The sequence below is a fragment of the Gallinula chloropus genome, assembly GCF_964237585.1.
Source record: "Gallinula chloropus genome assembly, chromosome: 20".
Taxonomy (NCBI): Eukaryota; Metazoa; Chordata; class Aves; order Gruiformes; family Rallidae; genus Gallinula; species Gallinula chloropus.
In genome coordinates this window covers 391,162-417,354 of record NC_140105.1, presented here as the reverse complement: position 1 = coordinate 417,354, position 26,193 = coordinate 391,162, and the positions used below count along the sequence as shown (strand labels likewise).

The following is a 26,193-nucleotide window of genomic DNA, read 5'->3' as shown; positions in this document are numbered from 1 at the left end:
CCTGAGCCTGTACTGGTGTTGGGTGGGAGGACACGTGGGTGGTCGGAGAGGACACAAGGTTCTTCTATGGCAGTGCTCCACTGAAGGTGGCAATGGGTAAACACAGCAGGGAATGAAGCTCAGACTGGTCCTGGGGAGGCACAGGGGATGTTCTCAGTGCAAAGCGATTGCTGTCCCTGGGTTTGTAGCACACAGAGACCTCACACCTGCAGGGCAACAAAGAGAAACCAGGATATATGTGAGGTGTGTGGCTGGGAGCTGCAGGAACACCTGCAAGCAAACAGGAATCAGCAGAGTCTTTAGAAGCACTGGACTAGGGGTGCTCAGAGTCCTTAAGCTGGGACCCGGAGCCAGCATCCATAAGGAGCAATTTCTGAAGCTCATTAATGGAAATGAGAACTTTTGCATCCCTCAGCTTCTGGGGACAGGGAATTTGCTCCTTTTCCCCTGCGTGCACTGAGCTCTCCCACGAGCGTCCCGACATGCACCACAAGCGAGTAAAGCCCTCCTCTCCAAACAAGATGTGAAATGTTTTCTTCCATTGGAGGCAGCACAACCTGGCCAGTTCTGCTCTCTCTGAGGCAGGAACTGAAATGCTTGCACCTTCTTAAGAGCTGTGGATCGATGTTTTGATCTCTCTGTGCTCAAGGAACCATGCTGCCTGTAGTGAGTTTCCACATTCCACCAGCATGGTGCCCTGGGGACACCTGATGGATGGGGAGTGGAATGAGCAATTCCTGCTCTACCCCCCTGTGTCCCCCATGGAGATCACAGGTTCCTTCTGCAGTGGGTGGTACAGGAGGTTTATAACTCAAAGGTTCTGTTCGCATGCCCAGTGCTCTCCAAACACCTCATTTATACCCTTCCTCTGGTCTCACCAAAAGAGCTGTGAGTTCTACAGCTGGCTGGAGGCCATCTCCAGCAGTCATGAAAGTGAACTACTGCTGGGATCTGAGCAGGACCATCCGCCCACCTGAGCCCAGCTGCGCTACAGAGCCTGGAGCTGTGTCACCCAGCCTGGGCATCGGTCCACAACGGTGCTCAGGACCTTGTCCTTCCGTTGGCCACTTCATGGACAGGTCCTTACACACAGGATACACTGACTGCAGCAGGCAGCCTGCTACCGCAGCGTTGCAGCTCCTACCTGGTCACACTCTGCAAGATCTTCTGCTCATCCTGGTCCAAGCACACAGCGAAGGACGACTGGACACCAATAATCTGGACCTTGTCCACTTTTATCTGGGACACACTAATCTGCTGATAGAAGAAGAGTCCGAGTGAGGGAGCTGCCAGGCTCAGGGCAGGGAAGGGGAGCGGGGGACCTGGGCACCCCTAAGGCAGGCCTGATGGCCAACAGCAAACGGAACCCCGCCGAGGAGGAACTGTCCCCTGGCCTGCTTCCCTCCCAGCTGAGTCGGGCTACCACCCTCTCACCAAATGCAGAAGTTCCGTGGTTTGAGTTACCTGATTGAAGCTTTTTTTGGATTTGGAGTTTTGCCTTTTGACCACCTCTGTCATGGTCAGGTTGAGATACTCTGTCTTTGAGGCTGTAATGAAAGAAAACTCTGATCACTTGGAGCTTCTGGGCTGCTGGTAGGAGCCCAAGTCATCACAGAACCACAGAACATCAGGAGCTGGAAGGGACCTCGGAAGGATTATCTAGTCCCACCCCCTGCCAGAACAGTGTCACCCAGACTAAATCCCACAGGACACATCCAGGTGGGTTTGAATGTCTCCAGAGAAGGAGACTCCCCAACCTCTCTGGGCAGCCTGCCCCAGTGCTCTGTCACCCTCACAGTGAGAAAGTTTTCCCTCATATTCCCATGGAACCTCCTCTGCTCCAGCTTGTGCCCATTGCCCCTCGTCCTATCTTGGGACCTGCACAGGATAAAACCCGTCCTCACTGTCCGAGGCCGTTCCTGCAGTCCATCCAGAGATGGTTCTTTGTGCCTGGAATTGCAGTGACATCCTGTGGCCAAACCTCTCACTGTGAAGTCTAACGGAGACAGCCAAGGGACTGGGTTTCTCTCTGAAGGAAGAGGTTCAGGGAGAAGCTTCTCCCCAGCATAGCCCGAGGTCACCCCTCAAAGCACACCCACCCTGCCCAGGCCGGGCAGGCGAAGCTCCTGGCCTAGCACAGAAAGACACGACTCAGAACCTACAGACGGGCCAGTACATCGATTCCTGCTGGTCCTTCCCAGGGCTCCCCGCACAGCTCCGTGCGTGGGGGAGCAGCAGGAAGGAGGGGAGAGGCAGGGGTTTCGCCTGAGCTCCGCGGGGTCTGTGGGACCTGCCTTGGCTGCTCGGTGCATCACCCGCTTGGCCCCACTGCTCCGCTCGCCAACCACACGCCTGGCAGCGAACAACACGCTCGGGGGAAGAGGAACTGCAACCACCCCAGGGTTACTCAGAACTGGGCGCCCAATTTCCAGAACAGCAGCTCTTGAGCAAGAACCAACAGGTAGGTATTGCTTCTGAATACACACACAGGCCAAACCTATTGCTGCTTTTAAAAGACTCGACACCTTATTCATACCCCATCAGCAACCTGATTAGAGGAAGGGTTATGAAACAAGCCCACGTGGCAGGCAGCCGTCTCTGAGCTGCAGGAAGGAAACCAGGCTGAAGCCTCAGCTTAGCGAGGGCCGCCTGAAAGCTGCGTGGATGGCAGGACAAGCACCCTCTCCCTTGGTCCCTACTTCATTCAACAACAGGTTTTCCTGTCTCCTCCTCGCTAAACAAGCACTGTTCTGGAAAGCACCACTCTCCAGCAGCCAGCCTGTGGTTTGGATGTTCCTAATGGACACCCCACATCCCTTGCTGGGAGCTTTATGACAAGTGCTAAGGACACTGAAGGACGCAGTATGTCCCAGGGAACACCAGGCACCCTCCATGTATCTTCTCCCATGTCACACCCCCCTGTTTTGCTCCAGCTAGAGGACACACACTGTCCTCTTACTCCACCAGTCCCTCCCCCTGGTCCCTACACACAGCCCAAAACCCGCCTCTACCCACCTAGATCTTCATACTTCTTGCAGGCTTTGCTGAGGTTGACGGATGTGCAGACCTTCTCAACATCATTCCAGTGACTTCTTCCACTGACGGCTGTCTGCAGAGACCAGCCAAAGCCCGTGAGATGCCACGCTCCAGGCTCGCGTTCCCCCGCCTCCCCCGCTACCCACGCGGCTGGACTGGCTCCCCCAGTGGACACGCGTCTTTGCCCAGCACTGAGATGTTTTCTGCCCCCCATGCTCACCTTGCTGTAGGCGATCTGTAGTGTTAGTGGGATTGCTTCTCTGTCTCCATCTATGCCCAGCCTTTTGCTGCCTGGACCTGCACAAAACAAGGAGTCAGCGTCACACGGTGGCTTTTCATTCCCATCCTTCAGCCGCCGGTACAGCAGCACATTCGGTGCCACAGAAAGGGGGGGGCCATGGTTTGCTGAACACAGGGCAAAAAGGAATTCGGCTTAAAAGCTGCCAGAAAGCAATTAATCCCGTGCAGAATTCCAACACAAAGCAGAACAAGCAGCTCAGCAGAGCTGAAAGCAGCGCTGGCAGAGCCAGTGCAGAGGGGTCAGCGCTCCAGGGAAAACACGGAGCAGAAAAAGGCCCCATCACAAACCCAGCTCCTGGTTTTCCAGGCATGTTTGTGCCCACATTAAATTAGTCTTGAAATACTGTGCCTGACACTAACTTCCCCACCACCACCATGGGTAATTTCTGGCAGATGTAAGTGTTGTGCTGCCAGACCCACAGGGAAAATAAAACGAATTCCAAGTCAGGAAAGCTCGGTGGCTTCACGAGTTACTGGGAAGAGGGCTTGGCCAAGCCTGTATTTAGGGGGGGTGGGATGGGTATCTTAGATATTCTATGTGTTCCGTTCAGAAAGACCAGGAGGGATCATGGAAAACAACTGGCTAAAACCATCAGGCCAGGTGTCTGAATGCAGTGTCGTCGGTTGGCCATGAGATGTCTCTGCGAGCTGCACCCCACCAGACAGCGGCTGGTCCTTGGACCCAGGAGAGCCCGAGACCACGCTGCAGGCAGGTGCTTCTGCCACTGCTGCTTGTCTCTGCTAATTTCATAAATCCCTGGTGTAAAAGCTCCTGGGTGTCCCTTGCAGGAGGACAGCGAGCACGCGATGAACCTTGCTCTGCCCAGCCAATGAAGGAGAACAGAAAGAGGCTGTTAATAAATGGCTCCTGGACAGAGCCCGACAACAGAAAGCAGCAAAAAGGAAAATACACGCTGCACTTGGCCAGGTGCTGATGAGAGGAAGGAAATGAGCTTGAGGCTGTGTTACTGCAAACAGACTTCAGAAGTACCAGCAGTAACAACAACACTGTGTGGTCGCAGCTTCACTCCTGGAGAGCAGTGAAAGAACACCGACCCTTCGCTTCCAAATCCTTCACCAGGCATCTGGGTCGCTGCCCACAGCACAGACCCCTCTCAGCCCTGCTCCCCCCAGCCCCCCTTTCATCTCCCAGCCCAGCAGCTTGCAGACCTCCACCCCAGGGCTGCGGGTGCAGAAGCAGCTACAGACCTGAGGCCTTGATGGCCCGTGTGGCCGCCGAGTGTCCCAGCTCCAGGGAATGGATGAAAACCTCAGTCATCTTCTCTCCCCCGATGAAGGTGAGCTGCCAGAGGGAAAGGAGGGAAGACATGGTGGTGAGGAGACCCAGCCCATGCCTGGCAATGCTCACCCCCTTGCTCCCTTCTGCAGGGACCAGGCCAGTTTAGGAAAATCCTTTCACATTTCCAGAATAGACATTTCAACTGCTGCTGGGTGACACCTGCCTTCAGCTGTACTTCCCATTGCTTTAACAGATCACCAGCAGTGAAAAAGCCCCAACCCCCACTTTTCACTTTAAGAAAACTCCCCAGCACTGAAAGAAACCCCAGGATGAGCCTGGCAGCAGGGGCTGGGCATCGCTTTGGGCAAGGCAGGTCCCACCAAGAGCAGGAACTCTGCTCACGGCAGCTGGTCCCATGTCACAGCACCAGAGCAGTCGCTGCAGCTGCATGTTCAGCTGTCCCCACCACGTCCACCCCAGGCACGCAGTGGGGTGTAGCAAAGAGGGTTCGTGGAGGGGCTTGGTGTGGGAAGCAGAGCACAAGGGGGACTTTCAGCCATGGGAACAACCTGTCAGTGCTGACAGGAGTCGCTCTGTATCATGGGGAGAGGTATTTGGATGGAAAACTGCTTGTGTCACTTAAGGATTGTCTGGGCAGGACCTGTGTGCTCTCAACCCGTGAGCCTGGAGCGTCAGCCAAAGCACCACGGGCACCCGGGGAGGAGACCGAGCTCAGCCTCACCCGCACGTGGTGGTTGTACCACAGCCCCGTCCACTTCACGGGCAGGTCCTGCTGCGGTGGCAGAGGCAGAAGACCCCCCTTTTGCCCCCTCTGCTTACCTCTGTCTGGTAGAGCTGCAGCAGGACGGGGCGTGTGGCGAAGCGGCAGTAGTAGAGGATCATGTCGGCCAGGATGGGCAGCTGCTCCTGGGAGTCCTCCTGCAGCTCAGCCTCTGGCTTGGCAGACTGCAGCGAGGCAGTAAGTCATCAGCCTGGTGGGGTACATAGTCCCCCCAGCCTGGTGCCAAGAACTGCCTGTCCCTCTCTGTCAGGGACAGAAACCCTCCTCCTGACCACCCATCTCCAGGCTGTGCCCACCCAGCACAGCCTGCTGTGAAAGGACTGCGGTGCCCAGTGTGAAGCAGCAGCTCTCTGCTCAGCAGCCCCGTACCTGGGGGAAGGGGAGCACCAAGTCCCACCAGCTGGCACGTACGTACCTGACACAGGACATCCATGGGCAGGTTCATCAGCCCAAGAACGTTGCGCTCGTACCATGGGTCCAACATGCCAATGTAGTGGGAGATGTCATTGGTGCTGCCCTCCACCTTGGCCGAAGGGGGATCCTGAAACCAGACACACCGGGGTCACATCAGGAGACCCCTCAGGCTCCTCACCCCGTGCCTGGGGCTGGTGGAAGAGACACCAGCGTGCCCCTCGGCCTGGCCTGGCCTGTACACTGCTCTCAGGGCCAAGCAAAGCAGTATGAGCACCATGAGCCCCATGGTGACCAGGACACCTACCGCCTGTGCCGAGCCCCGGAGCTGCGGGTCCCCCAGGGACAGGAAGGGAGGCATCTGCGGGGTTGATGGAGCCAAGCAGCTCCTCTTCACAGGGACGTAGAAAAACTGCAGCTTGAAGTACCTTGTCAGTGAGGGGCAGGTGCTTTCCTTGAGCCTGGGAGAAGGTAGGAGAGGGCTGAGTGAGCCAAGCCCTCCGGCCCAGCCCAGCAGGACCAGGTACCTGCACTGGGTCCCCTGTGCTGCCCGGCTCACCTGAGGTTGCTGTAGGCTCGAGCCACTTTCCCTGAGATACGGTCAGAGCCGAAGACCACGACGCGCAGCGTGGACACCTTGGTGTCCTCATCGTAGCTGAGGAAGGGCCGCCGGTGGAGGCTGAGGTGCCGCGGGGCGAGCTGGGCCGGCAGCTTCTGGCACAGGACGTGCTGCGGCAGCGAGTGAGCGCGCCGGGAGCGCGCCGGGATGCGGTGCTTGGCCTGGGGGGCGCAGAGGCTCTCGGCCCGGCGCAGGGGCAGCGGGAGCGAGCCCGTGTCCTGGCAGTCCTTCAGGTCCCTCCTTAAGACCAGGTGGCTTTTGCTTTTGAACAGTTTGTAGATCTTGTTGGTCAGCGTCTGTCGGTATCTGTGGTGGGTCTTCTCCACCTTCAGCTCTGGCCTGCCCACCAGGTCCAGAGAGCTCTCGTCGCTGTCCTCCGCGTACCCACTGTCCATGCAGTCCTTCAGGCTGGAGACAAACGACTTCAGGGACTTCTTGGAGACCACTGTCAGCTCCGAGATGGAGTCCTTGGAGGTGCTGAAGAAGGACACTCGCGAGGGCCTGCAGCCCTCCTCCGACAGCGCCGAGTACACGGAGTCTTTGGAAATGGAGCAGATGGGGGAAAGCAGCGAGTCCCGCTCGGGGGAGCAGCTGTCGGTTTCCACCTCCTCCTCCTCTTCCTCGTCCTCCTCCTCATTCTCCGAGGCCATGGGCTCGACAACGCTGCACTCTCTCCTGAGGACATCACTGAGGATATCTGAAAGGCAACCGGAGGGAAAACAGTGTCTGGCACCAGCTCCAGCACAGCCGCTGGAGACGTGGTGACCCCAAACAGCAGTGCTGCTACAGCGTTGGCAACGTGCTCCCTGATCCTGCACGGCTTCAGACAGGAGCTGGAAACCTCCTACTGAATGTTTTCAGAGTTCTATAAGCTGCTCAGACACAATGCAAAACAAAACATGTTTCTCTCCTTGAGGTCACATTCTGTTTGGGTTCTCGAGAGGCAAACACCACTTGGGGTTTTGCTTCCTTCCTACACAGATCTCACAACACACTCGTGTCCGATCCAGGTTCCACTGGAGGGCAGGAAGAGAGCGGGTGTTTGGCTACCGAAACCCCACATCACCCCACAGCTGGTTGGCCTCCTGGCAAGGCTGGACTCAGGGAAAAGCCCAGACCAGAGCTGTGGTCCAGCTCGCTGGGACCACCAGCAGCAACACAGGAACAGAAAAGATCTTCCAGGAATGGGGAAGCCAGAGCCACCGGCTCAGCAGAAGGGGAAGCTGCTGCTTCCCCTGCAAAACTGCTGCAGCTACCCGAGAGCAAAGCCACCCGCTCCCCACTGCTGCAGGCGGTGAAGAGCTGCAGTGCCCGAGGGGTCTCAGCCCCACCAAGCCCGACATCCCCGGGCAGTCAGGCTTTTCTGGAAGCAATTACTGACAGGGCACAAGCGAGGTTTACTCCACGCAGAGCAGCTTGCTACCAAACAAGGTCTCCACCCCCTAGACTGGGGTGTGACAAACCTCTTCCAGCCTAACGCAAGGCACAGCGTTCCCTGGGATGATAAGCCCTGCGTGATTTGTCTCTGGCAATGGATGTTTCAGGCGTCCTTTGCCCACTCTCGGGTAAGGGCTTTGCTTGGGATCACAGCAAGTGTTGTGCCCGAGCTGACGCCCACATCCTCTCCCATCTAGGGGACAGTGGCACCCCCCACATTAACCCTCCTCCAACCCCACCGGTTTGTGACGGCTCTTTGGAGCTCTGGCTGAGGTTTGTTTCATACCCCCCATGTCCCCGCTGCATGGAGCAGCCCCGGCCAAGTGGTCACCCCTGCAACAGGGAGCAGGGAGCTCCTATCCCACTGGGAAGGACTGGGGAAACCCTCTGCTTACCAAAGTTATCCTGATCCCAGCTGTACGTGTAGCAGCGAGCAGCGGGGATGGGGATGGTGTGGAGCTTGCGGGGCTGAGCCTCGCCTGGGGAGAGAGGAGAGAGAGGAGTTAGCTTGCAGGGATCCCTGTGCCGCTCCCGACAGCACTGCTGGCTGCTGGGAGACGCTGCCCACCCCATGTGCATGTTTTGGGCAGCCCAGGTCATGCAGAGCACGATGCTGCTGTCCTTATCCCTGCGAAGTCCCATGCAGTTGGGATGAGGGGACATGTCACACCTCTAAGAGCCATCAGGCATCCCTGCTGCCCTCAGGTTCTGATTCGGGATTTTCTCTTCACACACAAAGGCCAGAGAAGGTTTTTAATTTTATTTTCTGTTCTAATGAAAGATGAGAAGCAGTTTGTGGCTCATCACATGGTCCAGAGACAGGACCTGGGCCGGTGGGTTTGGGGTTTGTTTTTCTCTTGTCACAGCACTACAGAGGGTTCTGCAGCTCAAAGGGATCTGGCACGGAGGGGGTAGAAAACCCAGGGGGGAAGAGGGGCAGGGGGTGGAGGAGGGTTCTCACCCGCGAAGACAGGCAGGGCTGCGGCGCCGGCGATGTCCCGCAGCGCAGCCCGCAGCCGCTCTCGGGCTGCCACAGGGTCGCTGCTGGCGGCTGCCGCCTCCTGCGCGTCCGCGGCGCTGGCGTAGATCTCGGAGAGCTCTTCCAGCGTCTTGGCCTGGGGGCAGCAGAGCCAGGAGGAGAGATGGAGGGGGGGTCCCTCCGCAGAGGCAACGCACAGATCTTTGGGGAGGGTCACTAACTGGGCAGATCTCTCTCCCTCCCACCCGCCCCGAGTCCCCATAAAACTTCTGCAACGAAAAAGGAAGGTGTTTGAACAAGCCAAGGGGCTTCTTCACTTCTGCCCCTGCCCCAAACACTCAAGCAAAGTGTTTCTCTGGCCAAACCACCATTTTTTGTGCTGCATTTCAAATCCAGGGGCTGCTCTTCTCTCTGGTTAGGGATGGGGAAAGGGGTAAAAGGAGAGTGACAGCCCCCCCCTCGCAAACAGAAGCATAAATCCCAGGTCTAAGCTGAGAGGCAAAGGGACAGACGTGCAGTTTTCCTGCAAGAACTGGCATCAGAACTTCTGTTTGTTAACCAAACATTGCTTGGGTCAGAAAATCCACCAGTGGCACAAAACTGGTCCCACCAGCACGGAACTGGTCCCACCAGCACTGCAGCGTCACTGGGGCGAAGCGCCCCGAGCCTACCTTCAGGAGGTGGTGCAGGCTGTCCAGGTCGCAGTGGGTCCCGAAGTTGGCCTGGTAGAGATGCTTGAGGAGCACGATGAGCGTGGCACGCTGCGGGTGCTCACTGGTGCTCAGCTTCTCGGCGATGGAGAGGAACTCGCTCTGCACCTCGGAGCGGTTGAGCAGCAGCACGGTCCTGGGGACAAGGGGATGGCGTTGGGTCGGGCAGCCAGGATGGGACGCTGCTGGCACACGGAACAGAGCTGCACTAGGTGGCAGTGTCCTCCCAGGTTAGTCACAAGCCGAGGGGCTCGGGGTGCCAGACCCACCCTGCAGTGCCAGCCACGGGCGGGGAACAGGTAACGGATGAGCATCCTCCATCCTGTCCCTCAGCACCATCCCTGGCACCATCTCCCCTCTACGTCTGCAGTATCCCCAGCCCAATAACCACTCAGGCAGAGCTCCAGCTCCAGTCCAAACAATTCAGCAAAGATAATAAGGGGACAGGAAATGAGAGTGGCCCCAAAACATCTTCCCCTGCAAGGTGCAGGTCAGAGCATCACTTCTGGGCTCTGAGAACAGCCACATCCTCCAGCTGCATTTTTGCTCTGGACCACAACACGAGTACCCACAGCTTTTGCATTCCCAAGCCCAAAGAGTATCTGCTTCATCCAGGGAGGAGAGCAGCCCACCCCCCAGAGCAACAGAACCTGCCCCTGAATTAAGGGTGTGCCCTGGTGTGCTCCGTTCCAGGGCAGTGGGCACACGCTGTCAGTCAGGCCCAGCTCAGCCTGTGTGCAGTGTGGTGCCAGACTGTCAGGGCTCTGTATGCAAAACCATCCTGCTGCCAGCCATCCGTGGCTGCACTTGCACCAGTGTAAGCATGTGGAGCAAGGGAGCTGTACTGGGGAAGCACCACAGCAGCTGGGTGGGATACGGGTGCAGATCCAGAGCTGTCACAGCGTGAGGGACAAGCCAGGAGAGCCCCTCTGCACAGAGTGGAGGTGGCTGGGCACGAGTGGCTGTCCTCAGGGCTGGCACCACAGCCAGGAAGGGCACAGGCTGCCCCAGCTCATTTCCCTATTTACAAATGAGGTGTCCTGGCAGGAGGAAGCGTTCAGTCCTGAGTAAGGTGCAAAGTCTGACTGTGCTCGGAGGCTTTCAGTAACTGTTGTGCTGGGATGGGTTGTTTCTGGCTCCCAGCACACAGATCAAAGCATCTCCTGGCCGCCCTCCAGCTGTGCAGAGATCAGCAGTTCCCTGCGGAGGAGGCTTTGCCTTCCCGGCTGTTTTGACCCAGCTCTGCAGCAACCAGGGCTGAGGGACAACAGCCACTTTCCCATCCCTTCCCACAGCTCAGCCCAGCTCTCTGGCTCCTTTTCCCAGCACCCCCACGGCACCTTTGAGATGCCGGTGGCTGCACCAGCGGGATGCCAGCGAGGGGCAGCAGCACCCGCGGCCACACTTACACGGTGGAGCTCTGGTAGTTCTTTACGGGCAGCCCCTGCTCCGTCCTCACCAGCCGCTGGAAGGAGATCCCTGGGGGAGAGAGCAGAGACCATGAGGCACAGCACGGCTGCAGACTGGCTCCTAAGGTGGTCCTCACCTGGCTGAGCCCCTGCCCGGGGCGGGCACGGCAGCAGCAAAAGCCCTTATGGGCGCTGGGTAAAAGCCCAAAGTGATGGGAAAGCAACCAAAGGAGAGGGTGGGAGAGCTGCTCCATGCCCAGTCCCTTCTGCCCCACTGCTGATGTGGGACATGAATTACAGGGATGACGTTCAGCAGCTTCTGCCACTTGCTTTAGCCCCCAGGCCCTGGATCTCGCTCAGGCACAGCGGGTCACTGCCACCTTCCCTCCCCAGGGATGGAGCCCTGAGTGTGGGCAGCAGGGACAGAGCTGGTGTGGGCAGCCCACATCCCTGGATGCCTCCCTGGGACTGTCCCAGGATGCCAGCAGAACCCATGACCAGATGACATCAGACGGACCTGGACTGGGTGGGAACAGCAAAGCCCGTGTCACCCCGAAGAGCAGAAGGACTGGGGTGCATCTTCAGGAAGATCTTATGGCATCAGCAAGATCCAGCAGGCAGCCACATCCCAACCCCAGCTGCTGCTCAGCACCCAGAGCAGGGCCCCAGCACCCATGGGCAGGTCACAGGCCCTTGGTTACAGCAGCACTCACCCTCCTTGCAGAGGCACCGGCCCCAGTTTGCAGATAAAAAGCTTTTACATTCCGAGCAAACACTGCTGGCTGCCTGGTCCCAGTTAATATTCACACTCATCTCAATAAAAAGCTTCTGCTTCAGCCTCACAGCAGGTCACCCAGTACGGTGAGGTCCTGGCCAGCTCTCCAGCAGGGGACACCTTTCCACGGTCCTCTGCTCCAGCTGGGGCAGAGGTCACAGCAAGGGACAGCACCGGGTCCCCACCCCGGCAGGCCAGTGCCTCCCACACAGCATCTTTTGGAAAGGGTGGGGGAATCTCACACACTTGTAGGAGGGGAAAAGGTTTTGGACCAAAGTCCCCAGCTCAGGCATCCCCGGGCACCAGTGACAGGATGTAGCAAACCTACCCCCCAGCACTGGGGCTTTCCCAGTGGTCTGTGAAACACATCCCCAGCCAGTGTCACAGCAATAAATGACCAGGAAAGAGCTGGGGAAGTCCACAGCTTCAGCAGTGTGGGACGAGCATCCCCACGGTCACACTGACACTGCAGCTCTGAGCTGGGGCTGGACACAGCACAAGAGCCCAGCCAGACCTTGCCTGGTACCACGGGCATTGCTGCTGGTGGAGCCTTGAGCTGGGGCTCAATCAGCCAGCCCAGCCCCAGTGCTGCAGAGGCCTTGGTTTGGGGGTTTCCTTTAATGCTTTTGTTCCTCTGAAAGCATCCTTCATCCCACCTGGACCTAGGAGCTCCCGTTGGAGCATGTAGCTGCCATGGCCCTGCTTTTCACATCCCTGCCAGGGCTCCCCAAAGCAGCTGCCTGGATTGAGGATGGGGGGAAGCAACCCCAGCCACAGCCACATACCCATCAGAGCGCTCCCCCCTCCCACTGCCACAGCCCCACACAGGGTTAACAAGGGCTGAGATCCGTCCCGTGTGATGACACCTCTCTGTAGCCACCAGAAGGAGATCAGGAGAAACGGCCTTTTAGAAATAATTGGAAGAGCTGCTCCATTGGGAACAACGGGACATCTCTGAGGAGCTCTTAATTAAGAGGAGCACCGCTGCTGCCGACAGATGTGCCCAAAGCCGTGTCACAGGGCAGTGTCTCAGCTGTGAAGAGTGAGCTGGGGAGTCACACAGCCCTCTGGAAGTCTCCACGCAAGGGCAGGTTCAAGGCTCCAGCCACCTTGATGCCGATGAATGGACCCACTGTTACCACCCCAGTTAAACCTCTGAGCATCTCAAACAGAGCCCAGGGCTGGGCAGGAGCAGCCAGCACGTGCTTTGCCACGGAAAAGACCCCTCAGACTGAAAGGCAGCCAGGAAATAGTTACATGTTTTTTTAATGCACAGTGGTCCAGGGCAGGGAGCCCTTGGGATGCTCCCACTGCCACACAGGGCAGCCACCAGAAACTCAACCTGCCCCCAGCTCCTCCCGAGGACCCTGGTCTCACCCTGTGGTGGATCACCATGGAAACATCACCCAGGGGATGAGCACAGAGCCACCCTGGAAAGGCTGGGCTTTGGGATGCACAAAGGGGACACCACGCTCAAGGGATCCACGAAGCAAGCGGGGTGGGAGGCAGCCACGGGGCAGCGGGGGGCTGCGGGGCAGCAGCGCAGGGGAGCCCTGCGGCGGGGCAGGGGCACTCACCGGGCGCCTTCAGCTCGTCGCCGATGAAGCTGAGCAGCTCGCGGCAGACGTCGCAGTAGGGCACGGGCCAGGTCAGGAAGCTGTGGTACACGCTGGCAGCTCTCAGGAGCAGGTCACAGTCTGGTGGGAAGTGGGGAGCCTGGGGGGACACACACACGGTTGGGGAAGGGAGCGAGGATACGAGGGTCAGGCTGGGAGCGGGAGCAGCAGCGGGCTGGAGCAGAGCTTCACCCCGCGACACCCCATCCTGTCCCAGGGAAGGGCCAGGGGATCCCCAGCTCCGAGGAAGCTCCATCCAGTCTGTGCCCTCCCATCGTCCCGGCTGGGCAGCACGTCCCAGAGCCTGTATTTGAATTCCTTTCTAACCACCATGGATCCACAGGGATGGACCCCACACCACAGCCCGGGCTGTCACAAGCTCTGGCAGCAACGATTTCCTTGGGATAACGATGCATTGTGCTAATAATACTACTAATAAAAAAGTGTTTCCTGCCAGGGCTCTGCTCCTTCTCTTCATTCATGCTGCCTGTGCATTTTGCAGAAGTATGAAGGGTAATGAACACAAATCTGCCTTCTCTGTTCCCTGCTCAGAGATACTGTCTGTCCCTTTGCTGCTTGGCTCATCTTTAAAAAACCCAAAGATTAAAACCACTGCAGCTCTGGGGTTTTTCATCCCCCGGCTTGCACAGTGGTTGCCTGGTCTCAATCCCTGTAGATTCATACAGTTTTGGGTTTTTTTTCCCTTTCTTTCATTTCTTTGCAATGAATTTCTCATCACAGCCCACCACGTTTCAGATGAAAGCCACCCAGAGTTCAGTGACCGTCTGGCACAGCTCCCCAGGGCCCCGCTCCCCACGGCTCCCCAGGATCAAGCTAGGAACAACAGGGTCAGGACTTACATACAGGACCGCAGAGTAGAAGAGCAGAGCCAGGGGTGTCACGAGATTGTACTCACACTTCTCCTGCACCTGTAGGAAACAGAAGGATGAGCTGGGCTGCCTGAGCCCTACCCAAAAGCATCCTCCAAGGCACCAGGGACTCCCGGGTGGTGCAGCCGAGCGCCCAACCCGCACCATCACTTCACCATCCCCAGCAGATCCCCTTGCCTCCATGGGAAAACAACCCCCAGAGCCCTGGTAACCCACACCCACGGGACAGGCAGAGCAGGACAGACGGCTGCTCTGCCTTAGCCTTGGGAAGCCAGATGCAGCCAAGCTCCCAGTCCTCCGATGCTCCTGATCCTTGCAGAGTTGCATGAAGTTCTCTTAAGGCTCAGAGCAGGCAGTCTGGAGGAGCAAGCAGCCAGCCCAAACCCTGCAAGTGGCTTGCAACACGTGGCAGCATGGTGAAAACCACAGGTTTGTCCCAGCCTTTGCCAGGAAGAGCCAGCAGAATCATTTCACACAGCGATGGCTCACGCACACACTTGCGGACACTCTCTCCCCATGTTTATGAGCACAACACCAAGTGCAATGAACCCCCAGGTGAAGCCCTAATAAAACACTTGCTAGATCGATTTAGCAAAAAGAAACAAGAAAAAAAAGCAACCTGAGGATTAAAGCAAATCATACCGACCCTGCCCTGTGCCTGCTCCACAGCCCAGCAGCCTCCTTCCCAAAAAACCCAAGGCAGCATTTCCCCATCACACCCATCCCAGCGCTGAGGCTTCAAGAAACACATCACAGCTTCCTGCCACATCAGGGGCTCCTCCCAGGCCTCCCCAGCCGCAGCCCGGGGTGACCCTGCTCCCCAACCATGCCTCGAGCTCCTCCGGCACACGACGAAGCCGCCACACGCCGATACAACCAACCCCACAGAGGTTTTGCCTCCCGCCGTGTCCGACCTGATGCCCCTGTGCCAGGCTGCTGCACGGGGCTGCCCCTGGTCCCCAGCACCCCAGCTCCGCTCCCAGCCCCGCAGGAAGCCTGGCAGAGCCATGGTGAAGTTTCCATCAAAAACAACAGGAAACCTTCAATTTGCTGTGATTTGGAGCAGCAGCTCCCAGCTCCTGCCAGGGGAAGGTCTGGGGAAGGCCGGCTCCATCCACACAGCCCCGTGACCTGGGGAATCACACCCCTTCCCCACGGATCTGCGGCACTGCCTGGAGAGCAGGCATGGAGCAGGGGCTTTCCCTATGGATCCCACCTGCCGAAAGCTAGCAGGGCACACAGGGCTGCCCCCAGCAGCGTTTCGGACCCGCTGACCCCGTCTCACCCACCCCCAAGCTCCCGTGCTCCAGCAATCATTTACCACGACCTCAAATCCCCGCTGAGCTCTGCAAAACGCTGCTCCAGGCAAGTGCTGGAGCCCTGTGTCCCTTCAGAGTCCCCAACTCACCTCTCTGGCCTTGACGAGGATCTTCTCCACCAGGATGAGGTAGTTGCCGGCATCTCGGCTCACCAGCTCCTGCAGACTCCAGCAGTTCAGGCACAGCCCAGCTGCGGGGGGACAGAGCCACCGTCACTCACAGACACACAGGAAGGTTGCAGGAGGGATGAACAATGAGAGGGGGTCAGGGAAAAGGGGTTTTGCTGTCTGGGTCAGACCACAGCAGAGGGAAAACACCTTGTGCCCTCATTCCACACAGACCTGACCTCGCCAAACGGCCTTATCCCTGTGGCATCACTTGGTACTGAGTACCCTGGTGCTCATGCAGACCAGCAAGAGCTGGGTGGGATGCCCCTTCCCCAGGGATGTGGGTCGCTGGGGTGCCTGCGCTGCCACATGCCCACTGCAGAGGCTGGAGGGATGTGCACGGCATGGCTTTGGTCTGCCTGAGCATGGAAAACCCCCTAGCTCAGCCCCCTGCCCTGCTGCCCCCAGGCCTCAGCACCCCTGTGCTGTGTCCCAGCCATAAACCCACTCAAACCCTGCAAAACTCAGCTCCCCATCAGGCACACATCCAGCCCCTCCAGCTGCATCAGGGGAAATGCTGCATCCCCCAACCAGCTTCCCCACGCACTGAAGATGCAGCATCACATCAGCATCGCTGTTAAGCTGGCCCAGCATTTACTCCATCTCTTTACCACCTCCAAGCTTTCATTACACGTGTCTAAACCCGGAGCTCAGCCAGACAGAGAGAGGAGAATTGCCGTGCAAAAGGACAGAGAGTCCTTCACCCCCCGGTCTCCATCCCGGGCCATCTGCCTCTGGCGGCTGGGACCCAAACAGTGACAATGGCCCAAGGTGTTTCCCGAGGCTTTTCTTGGCCACCTCCCAGATGGTCTTAGAGGAAACGATGTGTGAAGGGCTGCCAGGCGCCTTCATTCATCCCGGCCCTGCAGCCCAGGGGAGGAGGCGGCGCCGACCAAGAAGTGAGCAGCATCTCCTCCTCCTCCCTCCCGGGACCCAGGCACTGCAGGCAGCTCCACGGAGGGAACTCACAGGGTAATGTCAGGCAAACAGCCCAACAAATACCCAAGAAGGGTCTATGTCTGCATCTCCCCCATCACCACGGGTGTTCCCAGAGGGGTGGGTGCAGCACAGACATCACACCCAGCTCAGTCACAGCCCGTGGCATGGTTCAGGGGTGGTTGGCACCTCAGATCCCCCAGGTTCTGTATAAAAGCAAACCCAAGAGAAACAGGACATCTCTCCCTGGAGTGGGGCTAATGAGCAGAGAGGGAAAATAAATCCGAATCCAGGCACTGCTCACTCACAGTCTGTTAATGAGCGTGGAAACACCAACAGAGCCCATGTGTGCTGGGGCTAACAAGGAAGAGACAGTGTTGTGAGCTGGCAAGGGCACAGCCTCGTCACAAACCCCCAGGTCACACTCTTCATCCCCCAAACTTCATTCCCAACTGCAGAGGCTACAAATCCATCAAACACCCAGACATCTGAATGCCATAAGAATACCTTTACACACCTTCTAGGGCTTAAGCAGGATGGATTTGAAGCAGAGGAAGAGCCTGCTGTGGCCCAGCTGGGCGAAGGACAATGCCAAGACAAGCAAGACTAACACTGGAAGTGGCAAAACTTCCTTCACACACACCCCCCAACCACCCCCAGACCAGCACTTGCTCACCAGGACACATTATTTCTGTGGCTTGTAGCTGAATTAACAGGACAGGAGCCATCCCCCAGGGAAAAGCCCTCCTTCCCCCTCCACTACCGTACAACTTTCAATGAACCAATGTTTTCCAGCAGAAAAAGGTCCTGCTGGAAAGCTTCCAGGAGCTCAGGTGAACCTGCCATTGATTACAGCTGCGATTTTTAATTTGCCTGTGGTACCCCTGGCACCACTGGGTCTGCTGACACCCAGAGCACAACCTCTGGCTGCGATACCTCCTCAGCAGAGGCATGGCCACCACGGCCCAGCAATGCTCCCGTTTCCCCGAGCCAGCGCGATGGCACGAGGCTGTGGCTCTGCCTGGGGAAGCTCCAGCACAACACTCAGGTAAATCAGCCTTGTCCCAGAGTGTGGCATCCTCCAGGATAAGCCCCGGACCTGTGAAGCAGCCAAGGAAACAACTAGCCCTGCAGAGCTGCTGGGAGCTTTGCTGACCTCGGTGAGGAGGGACCAGGCTCCTGTGGTGCCTGGAAACAACCCATCCCAGGGGGATTATTGTTATCCCACCCGGGAGGAGCCAGCCCCACCACGGCTGCCCGGCCACGGGGCAGGATCCAGGAGAGCAGCGGAGCTGAGCAGCGTCGGTGCATCACCAGATGAGGAGGATGCTTCCTGCGCCAGCGTAACCGCAAACACAAATAGACGCAGGCTCGTCTCTTCCTCTGGCTTGTAGCGAGGGAGGGGGGAACTGCGGTGACAGCAGCTCGCTGGGTTACTCTGTGTTGAATGGGGCAGAGGGGGAGGCACTGGGCTGCTCCCCCAGCAGGAGATGGGGCAAAGCCAGCAGGCAGGGAGGAGGGACAGGGGCTTGGGGGGGGGGGGGGGCGTGCATCTTACAAATACAATTCAGACCTGAGGTCTAGTGATGCATTTTGGGGTCTTTGCACAGGCACTGTGAGCTGAAACAGCACAAGGATGCAGCCAGGAATCTCTCAATGACATTGCTCCAAGCAGAATTCCCGTTTATCTCACAGTGAGGCCCTGGGAGTACCCTGGGATCCAGCCAGATTGCTGGGAGGCAGCAGGATGCCAGGCTCTGAGCTCCTGAGCTTGGCAAAGCAGCACTAAGCAGAGACACACGGAACCAGCTGTGTCCTGGCTAAAAACAGCCTCAGGCACAAAATGCATCTTGGAAACCCCAGACACGATAAACAAAGTGCCGGGCACCACCAGGCACTGGATGGGGAACCAGAGCTGGGTGGGAATTCCCTGCCCTACACACACAGCCTGGGTCACCAGCAGCCGCTTTCCAGCCATGGGGAGAAAAATCTGTCCCTGTATCCAGACTAAAAAGGGGATTTGGGTGCTGAGGGTGCTGCTCCTCACGTGCCCAGGTCAGGAACAAAGGCTCCAAAGTGACACTAAGAGCAGAAAGCAGCCACCTGCATGCCAGCACCCTCCCCATCCCTTTGCAGGTGTCCCACACCCACCTGGGACGCAGCCGGGTGCCGGGGTAGCACCCAGGGCCGGCTAAGGACTGCGGAGCGGCACTCGGCTCATTCCCAGGGCAGGGAGAGCCGCAGCCAGGAGAGAAACCACCTCCAGAGAGGTTAACCTGTGGCTGCTCCTCCATCCCGCTGGGCCCGCGCCGATGGTCCATCGCTGTTGGGTGTGATGATGAACCATCCCACCACCCCGGGTCAGGACACCAACCTCAGAGACAAGCGGAGAGCAGCTTTTACACCGGTCAGGGCAGCACAAGGCACGAAGCCCAACCTGGATTCACTCCACTGTGCCAGGTGAGCTTTAAACCAGCAGCACCAGACCCCGGCAGACACCCTCCCTGTCCAGGGGAGGACGAGGGTAGGATGCAGCAAGCTGGAACTCGGCTTTCTCCTGGACTTCACACTTGCTCTTTCATGCCCAAAGAAACATAAGTCACTGTGAGATGTGAGGGATGCCCCAGGCCTGTGAGGAGCACACAGCTTGGGGACGCCCTGGGATGTGCAAGGGATGGCAAGTCCCGTGTTGGTGGGGAAACACTTCACTCTGCTCCCTATGGCTGTAGCACGGTGGGTTCGCAGAGCTCAGCAGGTGCCTCTGGGCTGAGGGACACAGGGAGTAAAATCACACACACAAACTGCTCCGTCCCTCAAAGGAGAGCGGCTCATGACGGAACCGCAGGGCCATGGCTGGCTCCAGAGATGTGAGATGCACCTTGTGCAGGCAAAACTAACCAGAACCTCCCCTCCCAGCCCCTACATGCTCAGAATCTGTCACAAGAGGCACCAGGGACCTCACAGCAGGACAGCAGGAAGCCCCATGGCTAAAAATCTGCTTACATCCTCCCTGCCCTGCGCTCACCCATCCACCCAGCAGCTCAGCACTATTTATTTTCCCTTTACACTCAGAACATGAGTCAGCTTCATCCCCCAGCAGCTCAGGCAGCCCGGTGCCCGTCGCAGCCCCAGGAGCAGGATGCAGGGCTGTGGCACACGGAGCTGTGGCAGAAGCGGGACTGAGCTGAGCTTATCCCAGCACCAGACACAGGCCCGGAGCTGAACCACCCTTTGGGAGAGCAGAACACACAGAGCAAAGGCTCCAGGGAGGGACCCTGCACTGGGAGACCCCCGCTCCAGGAGCGCCATGCAGGCTCTGGCTGCGATGGGTATCGGCACGATGACGATGCCGGCAGCGCCCGGAGCGCGGCCGTGGGCGGCCTCGGAAGGATGAGGCTTCGCGAGGCCTTTCTGAGAAGCGCACCGAGATGCTCTCCTCCCAGAGCTGCTCCTTCCTGACCTCAGAGGTTGACATTTCCCTTCTGCTGCTCTTCAGCGAGGGCAACAGCCGAGTCGGAGAAAGGAAAAGAAGAACTAAAGAAACGCTGCAGAACCCTCCGGTGCCCGAGCTGCCCACGGGGCTGGGGCTGGGGCTGGGGCTGGGCAGCCCTTCCCGCTGCCCTCACAAGCGACACAGGGGGAGAACACACGTCTCTGTTTCCTCCCTCCCCCAGACCGACTCCCACCGTTTCCACTACGTCTCACCAGAACACGGGGGTTTCTCCAGGGGGCTGCCCAGAGCAGGGGCCAACCCACAGCAGTTGGGAAGTGGGGGGATGAGGTGCCCACAGCACAGGGCACGACAGGAGCCCCCCAGTCACTGCATCCCGCTGGGATGCATCCTGCGCTGCCCCGCAGTCCGACCTGCAGCTCCCATTTCCAAGCAGCTACTTAGACCCCCCTCCCAGGGCTGGAGCCACCCCAAGCGCTTCCACCCAGCCCAGGCAATGACTCCAGCCAGGAAACCCATCACACACTGGAGAAACCAGTTCACAGGGTAAAACTGTCAGGGCTCAGTAACCAGCACCCTCAGAGCCATGAGTCTTCCAGCCACTACACTTCACTTGGTGACCAAGCTGCAGGACACCCACCCCAAACCCTGTCCCTTCCCTGTGAGGGTGTTTAGATCACAGCATCACAGAATGATGGGGGCTGGCAGGGACCTCTGGAGATCCCCCAGTCCCACCCCTCAGAGCAGGGTCCCCTCGAGCAGGCTGCACAGGACAGTGCCCCGGATCACGAGGTTGGGATGGCTCCAGAGATGGAGGGAGACTCCCCAGCCTCTCTGGGCAGCCTGGCCCAGTGCTCTGCCACCCTCCCAGGAAAGAAGTTCCTCCCCAGGGTTAGGTGGGACTTCCTCTGCTCCAGTCTGTGCCCACGGCCCCTTGTCCTGTCCCTGGGCACCCCTGAACACAGACTGACCCATCCTCCTGAGCCCACCCCACAAGGATTTGTAAGCACTGGTGACTGCAGCTGAGCAGGACCTGCCAGGAGGGTGCAGAGAGGTGGGAAATGGTCTCTTCAGCCAGGGGACAGGAGATGGGACAAGGGGCAATGGGCTCAAGCTGCCCCAGGGCAGGGTCAGCTCAGCTGGGAGGGAAAAGTTCTTCCCTGGCAGAGTTGTGGGGCTGTGGCACAGGCTGCCCAGGGAGGGGCTGAGTCCCCAGCCCTGGGGGTGTTTAACAGAGGGGAGATGAGGTGCTCAGGGATCTGGGTCAGCACAGGACAGGGATGGTTGGACTTGATGTTAAAGGTCTTTTCCAACCTTGTGATTCTGTGATCCAGGTTGTAAATCTGTGATGGCCAAAGCCCCCACACTTCTCTTTGCTGCCTTCACAGACCTGAGCTCCTCAGTCCCTTACAAAGGGTGGGGAAGCAGCGCACCAGAAGTGACACCTCACCCGCTCCTGTGAAATCATCATGTTAAAATAAAGCACTAAAGAGCTTCAGCCTGAAAAAAAAATCCAGCAAAGTGTCATCCCAACAGGCTGCAGCGTGGAAGGTGTGACAGGGGAACGGAGGGGAGAGAATAAACTGGGAAACAGAAGTGATATGAGAAGTTAAAAGGGGAAGGCTACTGCACAGCTGAACAAGATGGAGGGATTCACGAGCTAGTGAGGAACAGATCCCTGCCCTGAGTCACAGCCTGGCTCTGGTCCTGGGCAGCAATCACTGACTGCTGCTCAGAGCACAGGGAGGCAGAACCTGCTCTGGATTTGGAAAGAAGTGGGATGCACTGGATAAGGGGTACAGACACACCCGTGCATTACACTGTTTTCCCTGAATTATACGTGCTGCTGGGATAGCAGAATACTTCCTATTGTGACTGTGAGGGGCAGGATGTGAGACAGCAGCTCCCCAAAGTAGCACGTTGAAAACCAGCGGGGCTGGGCAGCCCCCACGAAGAGCCCTGAAGGCACCAGCCAGGCAGCGCTGCCTGGGGGTCTCTGGGAGCGGCACCCCAGGGCACACATATCGGTCTTTACATACATAACACCTAACCTGACTCCTCCAGTGACTTGGTGCATCTTCCTACTGCTCAGCACTGACATCACACCCACCGGCGGCTGCGGAAACGGGGTTCACCGGCCGCACCGGAGAGTGTTTGGCAGCAGCACAAACGCTTCTGATGAGAGGGAACTTTCCAACGTGCAGAGCAGCCAAGGTCGCCCCAGGTCACCCTGCCAAACCTCACGAAACCCACACGGAGGGGACTGGGAGCCAGCAGGCAGAGATGGGGGAAGCCTTAGAAATGAGGCATGGGCAGCACCGCTGCCCCCAGCAGAGCCCCCCTTGCCCCCAGCAGAGCCCAGCCCTGCCCAGCCCCTGTGCCCTGCACGTCTCATCTTCACTAAGGAGCCAGAAACATTATGGAGTCGTGTTTTAAATCTGTCCTAACACCAACACCAGCACCGAGGGTATGGGATTAGAGGGGGGCAGAGTTTGTGAGTGACACAGGAGTTGATTAATGGTAATTACAGGGGGAGGTGGGTTACGCAGCACACAGTGGATGGCTTTGAGGGACGGGCTCCTCCGGGCATGCGCTGCAGTGGTGCCAAGCACGAGGCTGTGCTTCCAGGAACCGGGAACACAGCTCACAAAGCAGGGCCTGTTTCCCAGGACATGGAGAGACCAAAAGGACCCGGGAGTCCTGATGGTAATGGCACGAACCCCGGGTGATGCTCCAGCATGGGGAGCTGGCATCGCCCCGGCAGCGCAGGGAGAGGCAGAAGGGAACACACGTGCAGGAGGGAATCGGAATTTCATACCCCCAAATTCACTCTATTTCCTTCATCCACAGGGGGATTTGGGAGGGGCTCAGCAGCAGCCCACCAGCACAGGTATGAGGAGGAGGGGTCAAAATGACATTAAAAAACCACTCCTGCTTGGTGCTGCTCTGCCCTCACCACCATCACCCCAAACCCCTCCCCAGCCCTCTGGGCTCGTATCTTTATGGCCACCACGGTATCTGATGTGGGTTTTAGGGAAACTGGTAACAATACCTCCTTGCTCTGACAATGCACAGAGACTACACCCATAGGCTGTGAGGACTTTACACATCAGAGCAAGGCAAGGCCTTGCTTACACAAAGGAGCCTTTCCTCATGGGGTATGAAGGCTCCTCCTCTCCAGCTCATGAATGAACAACCGGCAAGACTCAGGGCTCCTCTGATGACTCTTTACATGTGAGACCTAACATGACTTCTGCAGTGACTTGGTACATCTTCCCACTGCAACCAAAGGCTTGGGAAGGCTGACTAGGCTGGATCCCACCTCTAACTTTGAACATCAGAAGGGAGAAAAGACCTCCAAGCCTCCAGAAGCACCAGCAGCTTGCTCTTTACCCAGGTCAGCAGGTCATGTAAAGACAGAACAAGCTCGTGGTTAACTGGTGACCTACCAGCCCATCTGCTGGAGACGGCGTCTCTGCTAAGCCCATGTAGGCATCTCTCCAGTGCATGGTAGATCCTGTCCTCTGTGCACGTGGTGTGCTGCATTTTAATTCATCTCCTGAAGAGAAAGAAGGAAGATGGTTAGTGTGCTGTGCCCTTAGCTAAGTGCAAGGAAGGCTCCAACCCTTCTGCTGTAGTGCCCATTGCAGCCTCCTGATGCCCTTTCTGGGCCTGGCAGAGGCTGCGTGGGGTGGGAGGAAGATTTTACCCTCCCACTTCATATACACCTGTCCGGGGTGCCATAAAAATAAAGGCAGCTTCCCAGACAGTTTGCTTCTCAGATCTTCCCCAAGCAGGAGCAGAGGTGCCCAGCCAGACCCCGTCCTCCCCTGCAGTGCCAGCACTGGTGCCCAGAGGGACCCTAGGGCAGGCATCCCTCCCCTCCCAAAGCAGAGAGACGGGTCCATCCCACAGCCTGTCCCTTGGTTAGAGGCAACAGAAATGCACAGAACTGATCGGGAAGGAGAGATTTGTTGGGTGACTGTGACTGACCACGAGCCAGCACTGTGCCTGGGGGCCCAGGAAGGCCAACAGCATCCTGGCTTGTGTCAGACACAGTGTGGCCAGCAGGTCCAGGGCAGGGATTGTGTCCTGGACTGGGCACTGGTGAGGCTGCTTCTCCAGTGCTGGGCCCAGTTCTGGGCCCCTCACTCCAGAAAGGACATGGAGGTCCTGGAGCGAGTCCAGGGAAGGGCAACCAGACTGGGGAAGGGGCTGGAGGGCAAATCCTCTGAGGAGCAGCTGAAGGAGCTGGAGGTGTTGAGCCTGGAGAAGAGGAGGCTGGGGGGAGACCTTGTCCCCACCTCCCCTGCCCTGCCAGGAGGGTGCAGAGAGGTGGGCGATGGTCTCTGCAGCAAGGGGCCAGGAGATGGGACAAGGGGCAACGGGCTCAAGCTGTGACTCTGTGACTCTGTGAAATAAAACCTGCCAACACAACCAAAAACACCTGCCAAGGCGGCTCTGCTTTCAGCCTGGACAGCACGCTCCTGCACCGACTGCACACGCCCATGCAGCTCCTAAAGCTCCCCCAAACTGCTCCGCTCTCTGCGTATTTGGCCAGCATTTGACACTCTGTGTTCGGCAGCAGCTGCGCCCATCACAGCTCCCCACCCTCCACCCTTGCTGTGGTCTCAGCAGAGCCTCCCCAGTCCCCCCCACTTCGTGCACCTCCACCCACACTTAATTCCTGGAAATTCCCCCCAAGGGCTCAGTAGAGCCATGCCCAGCAGCTGGGACCCCCCAGGAGCCAGGAGAGCAGCGAGACCAGCTCCAGCCCCACCACACTGTCCTTCCCAGGCTGGAGAGAAGCCACTGATGGCTCTACACAGGTGAAAGCACAGACCTGCCAAATGCAAGCTCTCCTTTACCACAAAGGGGCTCAGGAGCTCCCCCCTTGTGTCCCACCACCACAGCCTGCCACGAGGAGCTTTGTCCATCCACGGCGGGTGCGCGAGGAGCAAGAGCAGCTCAGCCACAGTGCTGAGGGCCTGAATGAGTGGGGAATCTAACATCAGCACCCAAGTCATGAAAGCAGTGACTAAGAGGACAGCATGACTCATGAGCACCCTTTTCAACATCCCTCTCCGAAAAAATACACCTCCCCAAATGTCGGGTGGTTTAGGGCACAGCCCAGTCCTCGGAGGGGGACACGGCCCCGCCATCCCATCCCCATGCCTCGCCTTTCCCAGCCCAGAACAGGCAGGGGATTGAAGGTCACCATATGGCAAAGATGTTACCATCACTTTCAAACCATAAAACACATTGTTTGGGGTTTTTTTTTCCTCTTGGTTGGTTTGTTTTTTCCTGGTGTGCTACAGACAGCAAGAATCCAAACCTCTTCTCCCAAGGCAGTGCTTAGGGCAGCATCTTCCATGGGAGAGGGCTCTGTTTGCCCACCAGAACCAAGAAGGAACTTTTCAACCCCTTCTGCTGTTTATTCTCCAAACTCTCCCTTCCTTCCCACCCACGCTGAAGAGAATGACAACACCAGGCAGCTCTGGAGGACGCACCAGACTTCCCTAGGAGCTCTGTTAAGCATCTCAAGAACACCAAGAAAAACAAGCACTGAGGTCAAGGTTTTCTACCCAGCACTTTGCAATGGTTTGCGAGGGTGTGGAGCAACTCTGCGAGTGAAAACAAACCTGCCCTCTCCTCACCTCCCTCCAGCTGCATTCCCAGCACCAGAGATGCTCGTCCAAGAGCCGCTCCAGCAGACCCACAGGGCACAAGGCGCCCGGAGCAGGGCGAAGTGAGCTGCCAGCCAAAGCATTTCACAACACAACCTGGGCAAACGCTGTGAGCATCGTGCCCCAGCACCCTTCGGGGACACCCTCCTCACCCAGGGGACACCTCATTTCCAAGCAGAGCGCTGTGTTGCAAGACACAGGCTTCTCTGCCTTCTCCTTGGGCTTTCAAGAGAGACCACCACCCCCCAGGGAAGACAGGGTTTTGATGAACCTAACGAGACAAAACAGCAGGGAGGAGATCGAGAGACCTTCTGACATCAGAGTGTCACAAACACCCTGACAGCAGCTTTGCAGGGGACACAACAGGGTGCTCATGCTTCTGTGCAGCCCTATGTGAAGGACCTAGAGA

The 26,193-nt window shown here is 58.0% G+C and overlaps 1 protein-coding gene across 1 annotated transcript; it reads right to left on the bottom strand.

Annotated features, from left to right (window-relative positions):
- Nucleotides 1-64: 64 nt before the first annotated feature.
- Nucleotides 65-23,643, bottom strand: PIK3R5 (phosphoinositide-3-kinase regulatory subunit 5; the record flags this gene model as incomplete). Its single annotated transcript, XM_084273544.1, has 18 exons — nt 65-206; nt 1,145-1,254; nt 1,465-1,547; nt 3,016-3,109; nt 3,257-3,333; nt 4,546-4,639; nt 5,417-5,542; nt 5,794-5,919; nt 6,097-6,250; nt 6,349-7,105; nt 8,241-8,324; nt 8,807-8,960; nt 9,496-9,670; nt 10,944-11,013; nt 13,296-13,434; nt 14,195-14,263; nt 15,633-15,733; nt 23,547-23,643. The coding sequence occupies 18 exons, from the start codon at nt 23,641-23,643 to the stop codon at nt 65-67; spliced, it is 2,652 nt and encodes an 883-aa protein (XP_084129670.1).
- Between the last annotated feature and the right edge of the window lie 2,550 nt (nt 23,644-26,193).